Source organism: Emys orbicularis, chromosome 4 (assembly GCF_028017835.1).
Source record: "Emys orbicularis isolate rEmyOrb1 chromosome 4, rEmyOrb1.hap1, whole genome shotgun sequence".
Lineage (NCBI taxonomy): Eukaryota > Metazoa > Chordata > Testudines > Emydidae > Emys > Emys orbicularis.
Genome location: NC_088686.1, coordinates 14,701,326 through 14,720,007, shown reverse-complemented (window position 1 = coordinate 14,720,007; position 18,682 = coordinate 14,701,326). Strand labels below are relative to the sequence as shown.

Below are 18,682 nucleotides of genomic sequence, written 5' to 3'. Positions count from 1 at the left end.
ATTTTGAAAAAACTATTTGAACACTGATTTTCCCATGTGGCTTGCCCAAAATGTTTGAGAAATGGCATGCTTTGCAGAGCTTATCAGTCCCCACACAATTTAATTATCTGAAGCCTAGTGAGTAACTGGTATAGGACAATTTAAATATGAATCACCATTTTTTAGAAAAAAAGAAAAGTAAGAAGAGTCCTAAAATAAGCTCTTGAGAATTTATCCTCTTTCTTACTCTTCGTGCTAATCACCCCATTTGTTCTCAGCAGACTCCAGCAAACTACAAAAGGAGCAGCCTTCCTTGCTCTGAAGATTGATGTGAGTGTTGTGGAAAATATGAGGTTAAGACCAGAATATTTGAAGGATCCAGTCTGTTGAGTGCTTTGAAGGTAATAAACAATATCTTAAAATCAATAAAAGATGCTACCAGAATAAATGTAAAGGCTCCACACTAGGTTGGCAGAGTATTTGCAAAAATCTTGGTTCCTGAGGTTTGGATGAACTGAAGTCTGCATGTTTTGGGGAACTGTCCAGCAAGCAATAAATTGCAGTTTTCAAGCTGCAATATTTTTATAGGGACAAGAAATTTTGCTGTCGTCTATGACTAACTACAGTGTTATAAAACTGAGAAATTTGAATGATCAAGTGAAACCTCACTAATTTGCATAGACCAATGAAAATATTCACTTCAGAGGGGGACAAGTAGAGAGAGAGATGCAGAAACTGAGAATCTGTGTCCTCTTAAATTTAACCTTTGTAATAGGGTTCAAGTTGAAAGGGAGCTAAAAGTCTTCAGTAGCAGCATGTTACACCATTATGCTCAACTCATCTGCCTCATTCAGCCAGCTGTTTGCAGCTGCCTCTAAGGCCAGCCATGGGTCCACAACACATTTGTTAAGCATTTATCAGATGAGCATGAGTTCATGCAAATACAGAAACCAATATATAAAGGAGTAGGGTGCTGCATGGTCTAAGATATTAAAAATACCCAGTGTAATAGGATTTGAGGAGTAACAGCAGGGCACATGCAGGATGGGTATATTATTTGTTTTTAAGTTACAAAAGGCCTCTAGACTCAGTTGGGGAAATTCACAGCTTCCCCACATGTGGCAGATTGACATCCACCAAGTCACTCAAACACTTTCATCACCTGCATTTGGCAGCCAAGTGGGATTGCATTCTTGAGGCCATCCCATGCAGGAAGAGCTCAGACCCTCTTTCCCCCCCCCCCCCCCCCACACACACACTGCCAGACTACTACCTCTTCCTGAACATCTCTGCTAAGTGGGTCTTGCTGACCGTGCCTCTCCAGAAATTAAGCATGAGCATAAGTATTTGCAAGACTGGGGCTACTGTATGCAACATTAGCAGCTAGACTGAAGCCATGCAGTACTTAGAGGGGGTTTGCTTTCCAAGAAGCTGAATTCTCCTGGAACAAGCATCACACACTCTTAGATACTATGGAGATAGCTATTATAGAAAGATTCCGAGCTCTCACCTCACACAAGTTACCCAGGTTATATGTTATACATGAAATGCCAATGCCTAGGGGGCTCCCCACAGAAAGACTTATTTCCCCCCCCCCCCCCCGAACATTTTCATCTGTAAGAAGGTCCATGGCTGATGGAGCTTCAGAACTCCCCCTGCAGCAGGGCCCCTACAGCTGTGTTTCGAACAGGTGGCGAATGCCGGCTCCAGCTATGTCCGGGTTGGGATAGCTGATGAATATTTCCTCTGATAAACTTGAGATCAGATAATGAAAACGATAGGCATCAGGAATACATGGGAACACAAACAATAAAAGTGATTCTAGACAAGCTTGAAGGTCTTTCGGCAGCACTGTGTTTTAGATTGCTTATCCATCAGGGCTGACTGTTTTAAAACCTTTTTTGAGACCCCTATGCCCTCCCAGGATGAGGAGTGTAATTTCTCATCTGAAAACACAACAGCATGTGTTGGCAGTGCCCACTGAAGTAAATGGGAATCCTTCCTTGGATTTCAGTGGACTTTGGATCAGGCCCAAGATGCATACCAAAGGGTCCCTCCCAGCTATACTCTCTCATTGGTATTTTGGGGCCTCAGTTCTCCTGGATGCACGTTCTGGGATTTTTTTTTAAATTTTGTTTCTTCCCCCGACATCCTGCATTTTCATTGTTCTGCAATGTGTTTTCTAGAAGTAACAAGGGTGCATGACCTTGAAGTCAGGCAGACCCAGCTCAATGACACTATCCATCTGGCTGGTCGTGTACGTGTTTAGCAGGTGTTCAGCTACTAACCTCTTTAGCGGAGAGCAGGCCATGCCACTATTGTGCTATTTAGTCTCCATTACCTTGGAACACTAGGCTCATAAGTTCCCTTCCAAACATGGACGCACACTGCAATTCAGCCAAACTGCTGGGTCAGCCCTGCATTATACTTTGACAAAGTTAAGCTCTATGCTTCATTTTTCACAAACGTTGTTTAACTGTAGATGGCAGTCAGTGAGTAAATCTACACTTTTCCATGGCAAAAGGCCCAGCTTTGATATTTTTACTGGCTAACTGCTGGGTAAATTAAGCTCCGATTTTTTATTTATTTACTCTTTAATACAGTGCAATTGAAAATGAACAGCTACTTCACTATGGCTGCCAACGACAACCTTAAAAAATACTAACGCAATCCAGTTTAGCTCTCAATAGATCTATAAAGGCTAGAGGACCAAAAAAATTTAGCTTATCCACCCAAACAAAACGATGGTTGTGCAGGAAGTCTAATATTTCATTAAGATATTTAAAAAAAAAAATCTATATGCTGCTGGCAAAGTGAAGATGGTAACATTCCCAGATACAACGCCATGACACGGAGATTAAAGTTCTGATGTGGTACTTACCCTAGCCTTCCTAGAAGTTCAGTTTCTGGAACTTGTGGTCCATAGGTCTCGACTTGCAGTGGCTGATACTCATACAGTGCTTCCTCCAGTTTTTGGATGGGCGCTAATGAAATATGCTGACTCTGTTGAAAAGGAATAACAATGAATCTTTAAAATGTGCCATAATTTTTTTGCTGGCTCCTTCATGGAGGTTAGGTGGGATAAGTTTACACTTAATGTGATGTTCAGTCCACCTTTAAACAACATATTGTCCATTATATTAGCCATTTCCTGATGGTAATTTTAATTCTATACTAGACCTACAGTACGGAACTAATGTTTTGTTAGCTATAATTCTTTAGAGGGATAAGAGGAAGCGCTTTAGTGAAATCAGTCTTGCCATCAAAGAGTGTAGCTGCTTCCAGACTCACTGGTGAAATTACGTAAAAATTTCACTTATCAGAAGTAATATCAAACAAATGTCTCTGAGCAATTGTATTAGATTTTGTAATCAACGATTTCCTGAAAGCCCTGATTAGAAAGGGAAGTGACTTTAATTTCTCTCTGCAGGGCTTTCTAAGCTACCATATATAATGGCTCTCGTGATAGACTTTTACAATGGAACACAATTAATTCATTCAGCAAACTCCCATTTGTTCCATAACTAAAATATAGAAACATGCAAATATAAAATTTTAATTCCAAATGGTACTTTTTCAAGGCTTTCAGACCACAAAGAAACAAACAACTAGAATTCCTTTTAAAGCTCCTATCACTCCAAACTCTCAAAACAGGAGATTTGGGGTTTGAAAGGAGAGTCAAAGAAAGAGATAGAGCCTAGTTAACAGATGTTGCTGCGTGACATTCCGCACGGATTTGTTGATCTTTCACAGAGTTTCAATTTTCTACTTTATTCTATGGTGCTGACAAAATTACCAACAGCAGAACAGGAACACTATGATACCCCAAGACAATCTGGGTACCCTTTAGGAAAATGGTAGCATTGCATGTGTGCTCACTTGAAGACAGAAGTGTTGAATCTTTACATAGGGTTAGGCTGCATGGAGCCCTAACTCCCACTGGTGAATACTTACTCAATTCAGTGGATTCGAAGGTGCTACTCATGTAACTAACTACTCACCAATGGGCACAAGGGGCTCACAGCTTAGCACATCATGTTAAAGTTAACTGAGGAAGGAGTGGAGGATGTCACACGTGTGTGTAGTCCTGGTACAATGGCCTCCCTGAATTACAAGCTTAGAAGTCTTTGCTTAAACATACAGAAGGCAGATAAGAAAACTGAGGAGCACCTGGTCAGGAGAAATACTATCAGTGATACAGAAAACTAGGTCAGAGCCAGGGGCCTTCCAGTTTGGTTGAGATCTCAATGGAGGCGAAATTTTCTACTGCAAATGGATTATGCATGTGATGAGAATGGATCATTTTGATTTCCTTCTCTCTGCACTGCACAGCAGCATAGGGGCATTGCTAAGGTGACATCTTGCATGCTTCAGGCACTTTAAAGGAGAATTTACCATGAGAAATAAAGTTCTGAAGTTAGTTATTCAATTTAGCTTTCATACTATTATTTCTATGCCAAAAACACCAATGTTAAAACTGAGCAACCAGTCACTCAAAGAAATCAAGAAATGCAAAAGTAAGGTTGAAACTTTAACTGTACCCCACAGTATTTTAAGGCATATACAGTGTCTCAATATCATCTGAAGTTGTCAATTGATACATTCAAGTGTTCATAACTTTTATATTTTATAAAAAATTGCTCTCATCATGTGACACCCATTATGGACTATGCACTTGGAAACCTTTAGGTTTAAAAATTCAACTCCACTCCTAGCTGTGCTGTTCAGTCACTAGATATTTGAATACTTCAGCTGTATACACGGCAGGTTTCCCACCAGCAGCTTGGAATAACGTTTCCCTTTGCCAATCAGGAACCATAAGAACAGTTACATCCGCCAAAATGTGAAAGGCCTGAAATGATAGAAAAAGCTTTTGAAGCTAGGCCACTGACTGCCCCCAAGTAGTTCTGAAATTTTTAGAAAACAAAAACACTGAATTTTTAACTTACCATTGTCTCTGCATTTCTTTTGCTGTGATTAACCAGGATGTGTGCAGGGAGCTTCTGTGGACTGAAACATCCCTCTCACAATATACTGAATTTCAGTTTGGAAAAGTAATATTTTATACCCTTGAAACTGCCAGAGGGATTTTTTCTGTGCTCCTTATTTGAGGCAATAATCCTCTGTGACTTGTCCTATTCCAGGCCCCTCGACCGGCTGCAGTACTGCCAAGCTCACTCACAAGTGCAGCACAAACCTGAAACATACCTTTGTGGACTGTTCCAAGAGGAAGTGTTTTTGTAATCACCTTATGGTTGACATTTGGAGAGGGCCAACAAGCAGGTCTAGTACCAGAAACAGGGGGGACTTGCAGCTAAAGAAAAGGTATGGTGAGAGGCAAGAGGAAAGCTGAGGCTGGCCGCACAGCTTGAGGACAGGGTTTCAGCACAGGAGTATCCACTTGGCTTTGCAGTTCTGGGAACAGGAATGATGGCTAAGGGAGGAGAACAGAGCTCAGCAGAGAGCTGTTTGAGTAGCTGATATCAATCATGGCTTCAAGAGTACTGGCTCCTGCTGCCTCTCCCACACCATGGCCTGAGTGCCCAGTGCCATACCCTGGGACGTAGTGAAACAGCTTGGAAAACTCCACGGCTGGATGGCCTATGCAATCAGGCCCCATGAGCAGCTGGGGCACTTAGCACCACGCAGTCCTCCATCTTGGCCCTCTCCCCTGTGGATACTTCCACCCTCCCTCCCCAGGTGTCAAGTGCATGGCAAATGGGGAAAGAAGGGAAAGGAGAATGCGGGGCCAGGGTCTGTGTTGTGTAGATGGGTTTCACTGTTCACACTTGTTCATGCACTTTTTCTTTTGTTTTGGAAAAGTTCTGTTGTAACTGGTGTTTTGGTGTGATAATAGCAGCTGGCCTGCCTGGCAACGAGAGGATGTTGTACTGTTTTAAAACATGTTTATAAACAAGCTTTTTAGGTCATCAAGAACGTTTAATGCTATCACTGCATCTCATCATACAATCTGTATTTGAAACAATAAAGGTAAACACATGATCAGGAGCAAATTAGGAATTAGTAAGCAAACACTAATTAGATACAGCCATCCACACTTCAATCACTTCTTTATATGAATCCATACTGTGAATCATTCCCCACCCCCCATTTCATAAACTGTCACGTCAGTCATAGATACACTGCATGTCACTCAAGCCCCCAGCCCAACCCAAGCACTGAACCCCCACAAATCAATGAGCCCCATCCCTCCACAAGCACATTCATAGAGGTGCTACTCCCCCGCTTCCACTGGGCCATGCAAGTCCATAACATGAGAACACAAAGCATCCCTGACATCTGTTGCCTGGGTGCAACCAGCTCCAGCTGGGGTAGGTGCACTTTCTGGCTGAGGGAACCGATCCAGTGGCCCGTGTCTGTCATAGGTCCATTCAGGGGGAAAGGACTCACCTCTGGCTTCACAAAGATTGCACAGAGCACAGCAAGCCATAGTAATGCGGACAACATTGACAACACTGGAATCCAAACAGCTCTGTAACCATCTCCAACATGATTTCAATCTGCCAAAAGCACATTCAACCACCATTCTACACCTGTTGAGAGGGTAATTAAACCATCTTTTGCCAGGGCCTCTGAAATCAGGGCACAGTTTCGTAAGCCAGGGCAAAAGGGGGTATGCGGGCTCCTCCAGCGTAACAGCAGGGACAGTAACACCACTTATTACAATGTCATTTGGTGGGAATAGTGTCCTAGCCTGTCCATTAGCATAGACTCCTGAGCAATGAAAAGCCCTGGCATCATTAACTTTCCCAGTGCAGCCCACATTGGCATTCACCAGTTGACCTGTGGTCTCCGCAAGGGTCTGTATAACAATGGAGTGGTACCCTTTGCGATTTATGTATTTGTGCTCCTTGAGGAGGGCAAACTATGGGCACGAGTTCCATCAACGACCCTGGCAGAGTCTGGAAACCCCATTCTCTCAAAGCCAGCGATTACCTCAGGAATATCTTTTATGCCTGCCACCTTCGGGTAAGCCACAACGGACCTGTAGCAGTCTGGGGTAGCCAGCTTCCAGATGGCTAAGCAGCCTGCTTCTGGACTGGTAAGGGTGCCCTCATGTGTTTGTCTTTTATGCTGGAGGGTGGGGGCAAGCTGCTCACAAAGCTCCAGAAATGCAGCTTTCTTCATGGAAAAGGTCTGGACCCACTGCTGGTCATCCCAGGTCTACATAACAATGTGATCCCAACAGCCCTGTGCCAGTCTACGTAGGGGGCATCAGCAGCTATACTGAGTGTACTGAGCAGCATCAGCCAATGCAAGTCTGCCATGCCTGGGTACCCCTTGTCCTCTGACTCTGCCTTCTCCTCCTCTTCCCCCTGCTCCATCACAAGCCTTGCCAGGTGCCTCAGGTGGGTCAGAAAACGCCACCAAAACATCCACCGGCGTCTCACGGAAGCTCTGCCCAATTCCTGACACAGGAGCAAAAGCACAAGCAGGAGTTCTTCAAAAGGCACCTCCTCCATGTTGTTCTGCAGGCTGTGTTTGCAGCTGTTCAAACTTCCTGTAACGTGCATGGTGGACAGCAAAGTTTTCCCCAGTGCACCCTGTCAAAGGGCAAGAGTAAGCGGATCTCAGGATAGCACAAAGGAGTGTGACATATGGTTGGTTTGACTCGGGTCTGCATGTTGTAGTGTGGACACCAGAGCCCCAGGTCCAAGCCTGGGTTAGAACATTCTTAACGTAGAGTTAACAATCAGTGTAGATGCTCAAGCCCCAGGTTCTCTAACCCAAGGTCAACTGACTCAAGTCCCACTAACCACAGGCTTACATTGCCGTGTAGACATTCCCCAATGGCCAGCTCAGATTGCAGGGCAGAGGCTGGGGCCACATCTCTGGAGGGGTTTGTTGCAATCACTGTTTTGTTAAGGGTGCCATCGGTGCACTCCCAACACTTTTACCTAGTGCTAATTGCCCTGGGATTGGCTAATGGAGGTGTGGGACCACACACAAAAGAGCAGTGCTAGGCTGAGTCAGGCTTCTTCCTCTTTCACCCACTGTGCTGCTGCAAAAGCCCATCCTCCATCCCCCCCCTTTGCCTTCGCTGTAATTGGCAGCATAGGGTATCTGTGTTTCATCAGTCTTGGTCTATGGAGTTTCACAGGTTTTAGAGGCAAGAAGAAGGAACCATTACGATCATCTAGTGTAACCTCCTGTGTCACACAGGCCACAGAACTTCACCAAGTGATTCTTGGATGAAGCCCCATAACGTGCAGCTGAGCTAGCGCCTATCTTTCAGAAAAACATCTGCCCTAGATTCAGAAACTTCAGATGGTAAAGTACTTGCTACTTCCCTAGGTCAGTTGTTCCAATGGCTAATTATCCTCACCATTACAAAACTGTACCTCATTTCCCATTTGAATCTGTCAGGCTTCAGCTTCCAACCACTGACTCTTGTTCTGTTTCTCTCTGCTATACACTTCAGATTAGGGTGTGGGGTGGTTTGGTCCCAGCCACTGGGGGCCAGCAGGCACTTCTGCACATTACGGTAATTGGATGGGTTTGCATTGTGCAAGCACATCTGGACATTGAGGCAGCTGCACAACACAGTTCATTTGCTTTAGCTTCCCAGGATTACAACTTTAGGTGGTGGATCTTGGCAGCATGGGATAGACTCCCCTCAGTAACAAGAAAAAAAAACAGAAGCTGGGTTGGCTGGCGCTCCTGACACACAGATGTTGGGAGTTTGGGTAATGCCCTTTTCCTGCAAAGTGGATATTAGTCTGCCTTCACTTGGGAAGGGGTTAGATTTGCAGGAAGGACCCGGAACACATAGAAGGGCTAATGGTTGACTCATGAATTCGTCTGCATGGGGCTCTGGCTACATTCAGGCCTTGAGGCAATACAGGCCCAGGAAGATTTGTGCTTTGAGCATCAATAAACTATGCTGGGGGGGGAGGAGCACAGTAGGAGTTTGGGACAGCTGTGGCCTTCTCCCTTTATACTGCTAGTGGGACAAGTTGCATTTAACACATATCTTGCCCAATTAAGTGAAAAGGTTTAATAAAGCAGCAGAAATTTGGTCAATATCATCTTAATCTGGTCTCCAGCCTGACCGGCCCCTAGACATTCACATCATCGTCATCATGGTAAATCCCAAAGGGACATGGCCTTCATGCACATCAAGCCCCGTGTGGTTCAATCACTGGCAAAGTGCTCAAGGCAGCCTGATTGTATATTCAGTTTATGTTCATCACTGGCATTCTTGTCGCACCTCCAAAGCTTTTGGTGCCCGTGTGCTCGCCAGCTGTGTAGCAGCATTCCTTGGTACACACACTTTGGAATTCACCTGTCTTCCATTCTAATAATATGTCCATACCCAAGAATACACCCATGACAGTGTCTTGCTGACATTGTTCAGTTTGGTGAACTGCTATAGCTGACAGCAAAGCTAGTCGGGCAAGAAGGAGCGCACACTAGTCGGATTGTTAACCCAGATGAAACTAAATCCCTAACCATTATTATCAAACACCCTTCAGACCCAGATTACACCCAGCTCAATATTAACTTGTCTGGATGGGACATCAAGTACATGGGGGGGGGGGGGGGGGGAGAAAGAGAGACAGCCAGCCATTAATCAGAGTATGTTAAAATGGAAGCCATTGTGCAACTTGATAGAGATCACTAGAGACAAGCACTATTACTTAAGGCCTCTACAGTGTATTACAAATTCAGGGCACTTTACACTTCTGAGAGATAGAATTTTTAAATTTACTATTCTCCACCCAGAGGACAGGGCCTGCCTGTTTCAGCATTAGGAGGAGTTTACGACTGTGCTAAAACCAGACTGAAAGTAGTGGGCGCCAAGATTTTCTTTTTGCATTGCTTTATCCTGACGGATCTAGAATTTGATTTTGTGGTCATGGGTAAGTGTTTCTAATTCCCCTTGGATGCTGTAATGTTTGTGCTCAAGAAGCAGACAGTATCCAAATGGTGAAAGAAATGGCTTCCAAGAACAAAGACAGCAGATATTTCTGTCTCCTCTCCCCGACCCCCATCTTTCTGGTGTATTCCTTCCCCCCCGCCCCTCATAGTTTAATTTAGGCACTGTTGCTGTCCATTATATTTTGGAGTTTATGGAACCACAGAAACATTGTTATTTAGAATTAAGATGTGTGTTTCATCCTCATAACTTTGTTTATGTAAAAGTTTGCACAGCAAAGGATGTGTGTGCAACTGATTGTCTATTCATGTACAGTATGTTTTAGGTTAAACAGACAGGATCTAAAATTTAAAATTAATGTCTTTACTTACGTTACTTAATAGCAGATTTAATAATCCGATTTACTTTTCGCTACACTAGATATGCTGTTTACTTAATGCATTTCTCTGTTTAGACAATAAAAAAAGACTTGTTAGTTTTTCTCTCAAATACACTAGCACAATGCTGTAATGTCTGGGTTATAGACACTGCAAGGGGAATATTTCTGTTTGCGAAATGCTTGTTTTTACGAAACCTAAACCTTTGATGAATAAGACCTAATAATGTCCCTTTAAGAAAAGCTGTAATAGAAGCAGGGTGACTAGATCTTGGAAACAGAACACCAGTACCCCTTCTGTAATATGGCTGGGGAGCGGGCAACTACTGAACAAGTTGGTGGTTGCCTATTAGCGCACAAGGACTGGGGTAGGAGCATGTTAAGAGGATGTGAGTTCAAGATGCCCCACTTCCTATCCCTTGGTCTCTCAGCTTCCTTGTCCCCAAAACTCCACCACATTTCCTCAGCCCCTGCCTGCCCTTCACCATTTCCATCCCTCTGCAGCTTACCAAACAACAACAACAACTCAGAAAAAAGAATCAGAGCTGAGGATCTTCTCAGAGATTAGCAGAAACATTTAAAACAAACATAAGGAATTACTACTTCACACAACACCCAGACAACCTGTGAAACTCATTACCAGGGGATATTGTGAAGGCCACAAATATAATTGAGTTCAAAAAAGAACTTCTTTGAGGATATGTCTACGGCAATTAGCCAATAGGGTCCAGGATGCAACCCCATGCTCTAGGTGTACCTAAACCTCCGATTACCAGAAGCTGGGACTGGATGGCAGGGGATGGATCACTTGATAATTGCCCTGTTCTGTTCATTCCCTCTGAAGCATCTGGCACTGGCCACTGTTAGAAGACAGAATACAGGGCTTGATGGACCATTGGTCTGACCCAGTACGACCATTCTTATGTTCTTATCTTTCCAGTGCCATGAAGAAGAGGCTAAAGGAGGAAGACAATACCAGAGACCAAACAATGGATGCATCTGCAGTGGAGAGAGCAGGGAGATCTATTATGGTGCAGATATTTCCAGAAGAAGTAGCAGAAACCAAGGGTCATTAAAGCTTGTCTAGACAGTGCACATTTTTGCATTAGCAGATGGCTGTACTAGATGATGTAACAGGTCTTTTCACTCTTTAATTTCTATCTGTCTAGGTACTTACTTACACTGCCCCTCTATTACCATATTATCTGAATGCCTTCCATGTATTTAATAATGGAAATAGTAATCTACAATTCTACGTCCTAGGTCTCCTTTAGCCAGACTGCAATACTGTTATTTATATGCATACTGGTAGCTGACAGCCCAGGCTGTTGCATGGGTGTAATTTATAAAAATCACATATTTATATATATATAAAGCCAAAAATGGCTCAGAACTTAAAAACTAGACAGTAACAGACCATGAATCCCAGTGATGATTCAAGCAGGTGCTATTCTAAACAAAAAGAGCTTTCAACCATGCTCCTAGCTGTTTCCATCACATCACACTGCCTCAACAGACATAATAGCCTTGAGAGTGACAATCCTGGAATTTTATTATATAGATTCTTTTAGCCACAAGGTCACTCCCCTCCAAAACAATCTATCTGGGGTAAGGAGTATGTTGTGTTTGTTGAAAGGAACTTAAGGAGTCTCTAAGGCTGGAGTATTATTACTTCTGTTACAGCAAGTCTTGGAACCCCCGTCAAGGACAAGAGCCCCACTGTTCTTGGCACCATGCAAAGCGATGCAAAAAAAAAAAAAAAAAAAAGAATACTGAACTATTGTAGATTTCACTTACTGGCTATCTTTGAGAAGCCATTTTACTTTTAAGTTCATAGAAATATTTAAGTTTGAAAAAGCTGCTTTCATGCAGTAGAATTTCTGATGGAACAACATTCCTGTAAAAGTTTTAGATATTTCAGCCTGAACCAAATAGCTATTTTTTGCAGTTTCCTCCCTATCCCCCTCCATCATCATTGACAAGTCCATGTCAACAGGGCTGATATGGCTTTCTGATTCTGATTAACTACTTTGTTTGGCTACAGTAATACACAGGAAAAGGAGAGTGAACCTGATAGATTTGGAGGGCTTCGTTAATATTATTTTAACCTTTACCCTCCCTGTCTTCCACAGCCTTTTTAAAATAAACACGAAAAATGTCAAACTAAAATGTGTAATACCATTCCCAGGTTTACAATTCCTATGCCAATTAGGTTTTTCCAACAGGATTCAAACATCTGAAACCCACAGCTCTTTTTTCCCCCCCATCCTTTGAATCAAGAATAAATCTGATTTCTTCACCAAATTATCACAATTTTTAGAGAGACAGCCCAGCACTGCCAAGTAAAAGAACCAAGGAACTGATCCAAAGCCTGTCAAAGTCAATGGGACGCTTTCCATTCATTTAACAGGTTTTGGATCAGATCCCAGGTGCCAGTACTGGTTTTAAGGCTCAAGTGGCTCATGTGGAGAGGAGTTCAAACATGTAGAAAATAAAGCTGATCACCTTTGGACATTTACTGAGAAACAATAAAGTAGACTTGATTTTTGAAATCCAAACAGCTTTAGAAAACACGATTTCACTAGGAATGGCTCTCTAGTTCTTCCTTAGAGAATTTCCAGCAATATAGGAGAAGATCAACAGTGCCGAAGAGGCTATTAATGAAGATGGTTACATATGTGATTTAGTATGTGCAAACAGTTATCTGGAAAACTAACCATATAGTGACTTAGGCTAAATCACATGCTTGCTTACTTACTTCTGAATTTTCCTTCTGCAATATCCTGACATAAATAATTATCTGACCAGACATTTCTTAAACGCCTGCCAAAAAAGCAACAGTTCTCTAATCTCTCAGAAGAAAGCATATGTCCATTTTATAAACTGAAATATAAAAGTCTTTTGGTTTCAAGCCAGTATCAGGATTTAGTGATTACTCTAGAAGAAAAAATTCCAGTCCTTTCCCTCTTCACATCAATACTTCAAATTGCCTGTTTGTTACCATTACCTACAGCCCCGGTCACTGAAACACAGTGGTGATTTTGAGAAAAGCTTGTGGGTGTTTGTTGGAATGAGCCACTCATTCATTTTCAGCAGCGACTCCAGAATTCTGGTGAGAGTTGTCAAACTTTCTCTGGAGTCCCCGCTAATATGTACTGTGCCATTATCTGAACAAGACAGCATTGTGTCTGAGAAAGAATAAAAACACAACATTTTATGCCACTTCTCAATAACCAACACACAGGTCGTCACTGTATTCTTTACCACTCCACCCTCCAACTCTCTTAGCTGAGTCTCCCGTCCATGGTCTCGGGTCCCATGGATCTACTTCCTTTCTGTGCAATGATCCCTCCATATAATACATCCTATTATATGTGGAACTGACCTGGTCATTGCAGGACCATTGTTCTACTGCCACTCCTACCCTAGTTGTTGGGGGAGTCTACTGGAGGGACAAGCATCTTACCGTAAACCTCACCCCCTTTGATATACAGCAACTCCTCACTTAACGTTGTAGTTAAGTTCCTGAAAAATGCAACTTTAAGTGAAACGATGTTAAGCGAATCCAATTTCCCCATAAGAATTAATGTAAATGAGGGGGTTAGGTTCCAGGGAAAATTTTTTCACCAGACAAAAGACTGTGCGCGCGCACACACACACACACACACACACACACACAGTATAAGTTTTAAACAAACAATTTAATACTGGTACACAGTGATGATGATTGTGAAGCTTGGTTGAGGTGGAGGAGTCAGAGGGTGGGATATTTCCCTTACTGCTAAATGATGAACTAGCAATTGGCTGAGCCCTCAAGGGTTAACTCTCTCACTCTACAACGCAGGGAGGGAGATATGCACATTTCCCTTTTAAGTACACTGCCTTGTTAATTAGCTCAGCTTGCTGAGACCAGCTGCTGCAAACTCCCTCCGTCCTGAGCCCTGGTGTGTTCCCCCTGCTCTATGGAAGATGGGGTAAGTGGGGTGCAGGGGGAGGGGAACACCCTGACATTAGCCCCCCTCTTCCCTCCCCTCCCCCCGCACAGCAAGCAGGAGTCTCGGGGAGCAGCTCCAAGGCAGAGGGCAGGAGCAGCACATGGCAGTGGGGGAGGGACATAGCTGAACTGCAGGCAGCTGCTGCACAGGGAACTTAGGGGGGAGTGGGAGCTGATAGGGGGAGCCGATAGGGGGGGCTGTCGGTCCACCCTGGTTCCAAGCCCCTACCAGCTAGCTGCAATGGGCTGCTCTTCCTGCAAGCAGTAGACAAAGCAGGCGGCTGCCAAACGACGTTAGAAGGGAGCATTACACAACTTTAAAAGAGCATGTTCCCCTAATTGATCAGCAATGTAACAACGAAACAATGTTAACCCGGACGACTTTAAGTGAGGAGTTACTGTATTTGAATAGAAGGGCACAGTCTCCTCACCCTTAAATCGGCTGTTTAGGAGTTACTCATAGAGCCTTGTGGAAGTGACTGGCACATCTGCAAGCCTCAGGCACCAACTCACACTTCCTTTTTCCCATCGTGGCCTTACAGGTGTTGAACATTATGCGTTCAGGCTGAAATGCCATTTTTCAGAGATTCATTCTTTCTGTCTTCAGTAAAAAACAGTCAGTCATTTTTCAGTGTGTTATTCTATTCCCCAATACTACCATGCTTTTTAGGAATAACAGATTAAGTAAAATTAAGAAAACTCAGATTGTGCTTCTACAATCAGATCTACCCGTGTGGACTCCTGATGCCAAGGGGAGACACATACATTCCAATGAGGCTACACACAGGCACAGGGATCTGCGTTAGTGATCCAATTGCAAAACTGAAAGCCTTAATGTAGTAAAATTGAAGTTCTACATTAATCTTAATTTGCACAATGAAAATACCCACATTAAGGGCCAAATTTTCAGAGAGGTATCAACCCAACTTGCTGCCTTTACACATAAACCACCTTGCACATGGAGTTTTTTGCAAATAACCATCACAAATTATAGCATTTAATACAAAACTCATTTACAATCAAAGTGCATACACAAATGGAGTTCATGCACGTTAATTTAATCTAGATCGTGCATTAAAAAAATGCAGGTGAACAAAATCAGGGCCATGTTTAGAAAATTTAGCCCAAAAGTTCTGATACCTAAGAAATTAGTACTAATAATCGGGGGGGGGGGGGGGGGGAGGAAGCTACATGGTAGTTGTAGACGACAACATGGAACCACCCAGTACTGCCTATATTCAATGAAATTGGCTTAAGTCTTGGTCCAGATGGACTTACCAGTGTTCTTGTTTTGCTACAGTACAGCTCTTTGCAGAATACTGTATGCTGACACAACATTTCAATTAAATGACTATGGTATTTAGGATTTCCTGAAGGAAGAGAAAATATGCTCCCTACAGCTAAAAGCCTATGCTTATGAATAACACAATGCTAACATTCTGACATTCACAAACAGCTGTATTATGCGGTCTGTATTTCCCTCCCCCCCCCCAAATCTCCACAACTATCATAAAATCATAGAAATGTAGAGCTGCAAGGAAACTCAAGAGATCATCTAATCCATAACCCTGCACGGAAGCAGGATTAAGTACACCTAGAAATATATACTTTAGAAATACTATGAAATATTGCTGTTAAGATATATACCATATGATGGACGATTTAAAACCCCTGCTTAAAACAAGGAGATTAAATAGAAAACTGAACTTGGTCTTTAAAAGGTTAGACACGCAGTTTGTTTGAAATTAAGAGACCCATACATTCCTTGCCTGTTAAATTTACAGTCTGAAGCAAGACAAACTAAGTAAAGATACAGAACAATGCCTCAGTAGAGTGACGGTGTAGGGGTTATTAAGGGAGAGAAGAAAAAAGAGTGGTGGATTCCTGAAACAAATGCATTTTAAGAAGGCATTTGGTGGAGGTAGAGAATGCGTCTGACAAAAGAAAGGAAGTAAACAAGGCAACTGCTACGGTGGATCAGGACAGAATGGAAAAAGCAAAGTTAGAATAGGAGACTAAAGGAGGAGGAAAGGTAAAGGAACGGGAAAAAACAAAGGGAGGAAGGTGTGAACAATTAGAAATAGGAGCAGCGATATGGAGTGCAGGCAAAATTAGGCATGTAGGAGATATGTAGAACTTAAATTTGAAGCAGTAATTTTCAGGCAGTAACTGCAGGTTAACAATAAGCCGTCACTATAAGTAAGATATGCAGGACACCGGTTTTAAAAGAAAATTGAAACCCTTATGCAAAACATTTAACTCCTTGATATTAGCTATTCATTATTAGTATAAAAAAAGATGGAAATGGTTTATAATCTCTGGACTTTATTCTCATCTTCACGCAAAGAGGAAATAGTAACAACATTAGCAGGAGGTACATGTAAAAGAGCCAGAGGAATAACTGTCACGGTTGATTTAGAACAAACGCACGCACAGTCCACTATCTCCAGAGCAGGCTCAGGATGGGTCAGTGGTAGCACAATCATCTCAACAATACCCTACAAACGGGCATCAATTCTGTTAAGCCAAAAGAACATCCCCAAGGGTGGAAGGAAGTACTGATTTACTCTTCACACACATGTATTCCTTTGTTCTTTCTGCTGAGGCGGACAACAGAGATGCTAACTGCACTGGTGGGGTGGGTTTGTGATGTTCCTCTCCATCTGTCTAGATTTCTGAGCATGCCCAACGTAATTTTTACAAACTAAACACCACAAATCTTATACACAAACATCTCATTTTTAAGGCCCAATCCTGTGGGGCTCGAAATGCCTTCAAAACTATGAAGAGCTGAATGCTCACAGCACCAGAAACTCTTTAAAGTTCTGGCTGATCGGCTGAAGCCCCCGGAGGTGGTCCCTCTGTATTAGCAGCATTGAGAGACAAGGTGGGTGATGTAACATCTTTTATTGGACGAACAACTGTGTGGCTCAAAAGCTTGTCTCTCTCGCCAACAGAAGCTGGTCCAATAAAAGATATTACCTCACCCACATTGTCTCTCTGATATCCTAGAACCGATACAGCTACAAGTACACTGCATTAGCAGAATTGAGGCACGCTGGTAGGTAACAGCATGGCCTAGGATAGTAACATGGATTCAGTGATACACCTTTCCGGTATACTACAGGTTATTAAAATTATTGTTGTTGCAGGTGTTTTTTTTTTTCCTTAAACACGGTGACAAGCATGTAACGCACTTTACAGAACAAACAGAAAACCATGGTGCCTGCCTGGAAGAGTCTACAATCTAATTTTAAACAGCATGCTGGAGATAACTAAACAAAGGCAAGTATTATAGCGATGCAAACACAAGGTTACTCCATTTAGATATGTGTGCATCTTGATGGTCCAATTTGGAAGGGGCTCATTTATTTGTCATGGTGACAGGCTCCTGGGGGAACCTCTAATTAAAACACTGTATTCAAATCAAATCAAGAGCCCCGTTGTTAGCTTTTAGCAGCCAGTTTAAGGGCAAGGAGACTGTACAAAGGGGATAGAGGTAAGTGGGTGAGACCATTTTGAACAGCCATCAACTGCATTAGCTCCCAGCAAGTTAGAGGGAAGCTGCATTAGTGGTCCTACCACAGGTGCAAAATGGTCCTACCACAGGTGCATGTGGAGACTAGTGCTTAAGAAATGAAAAAGAAATATCCAGTTACAAGATGGGGAGAAAGTCATCTAAATTCCAGTGTAATTCAAGGTCCCAAGTGTACCCTTGTGCCTATAGGGAGCCCCAATGAAGTTAATAGCACTCTAGATGGGGGAAGGAGTCCATTCACATGTAGTTCATTGCAGGATCAGGGCCTAAACCAAATGCTAGATGCTATAGTTAGTTATCTGTTGCTGAGGTATATAACAAAAGTTGGCTGTAATCTGAGGAAAAGGAAGCCCGACGATAAAAATTACAAACATTTGTTAGTCAAAAGATTAAACCTATAGGAAGAGTCAATTCTTTTTGAATTTCAGATGCCATTTCCATACAGGAAAATATGCACTAAGCTCTTCATAATCAATGCAAATGTTCACTGGCACTAGGTCAAGACAGCTGCCATGCTGAGAAATGACCTGAAATACATTGATCATTTGACTTCCCTTCAATCTCATGCTATTAGGCCAATAAAACAAAGTAGAGCTACAACTTAACAAGCCATGTCTAGTATCTTTACACACTTAGCATTACAATTTAATTAGCCTTACTTGTTGGTTTAAGAACAACAAGGGGGAAAAAAACCTCATTTTTTCTTTACTCTGAAACGATTAAGTTCAAATCCCTATACAAGAAGTAATAAAAATAGCTGGGTTTCTGGTGGCAATAACAAAAATGAGGGCAAGATTAACTCTTACACTTTTATGGCAAACAATCAAAAGCAGATGTTAGAGAATAAAAGTGAGATGTCAAAGTGGTTAAAAAGAGCTTTTCAAAACCAAATGC

General features: G+C 42.6%; 1 protein-coding gene across 1 annotated transcript in view; it reads right to left on the bottom strand.

Moving 5' to 3' along the window:
- MNAT1 (MNAT1 component of CDK activating kinase) overlaps positions 1 to 18,682 on the bottom strand; it is a 188,241-nt gene that overhangs the window by 51,906 nt on the left and 117,653 nt on the right. Inside the window, exon 7 of the mRNA XM_065402612.1 lies at positions 2,861 to 2,982. Coding sequence (XP_065258684.1) covers positions 2,861 to 2,982 — 122 coding nt within the window. The remainder of the gene's footprint in view (positions 1 to 2,860; positions 2,983 to 18,682) is intronic.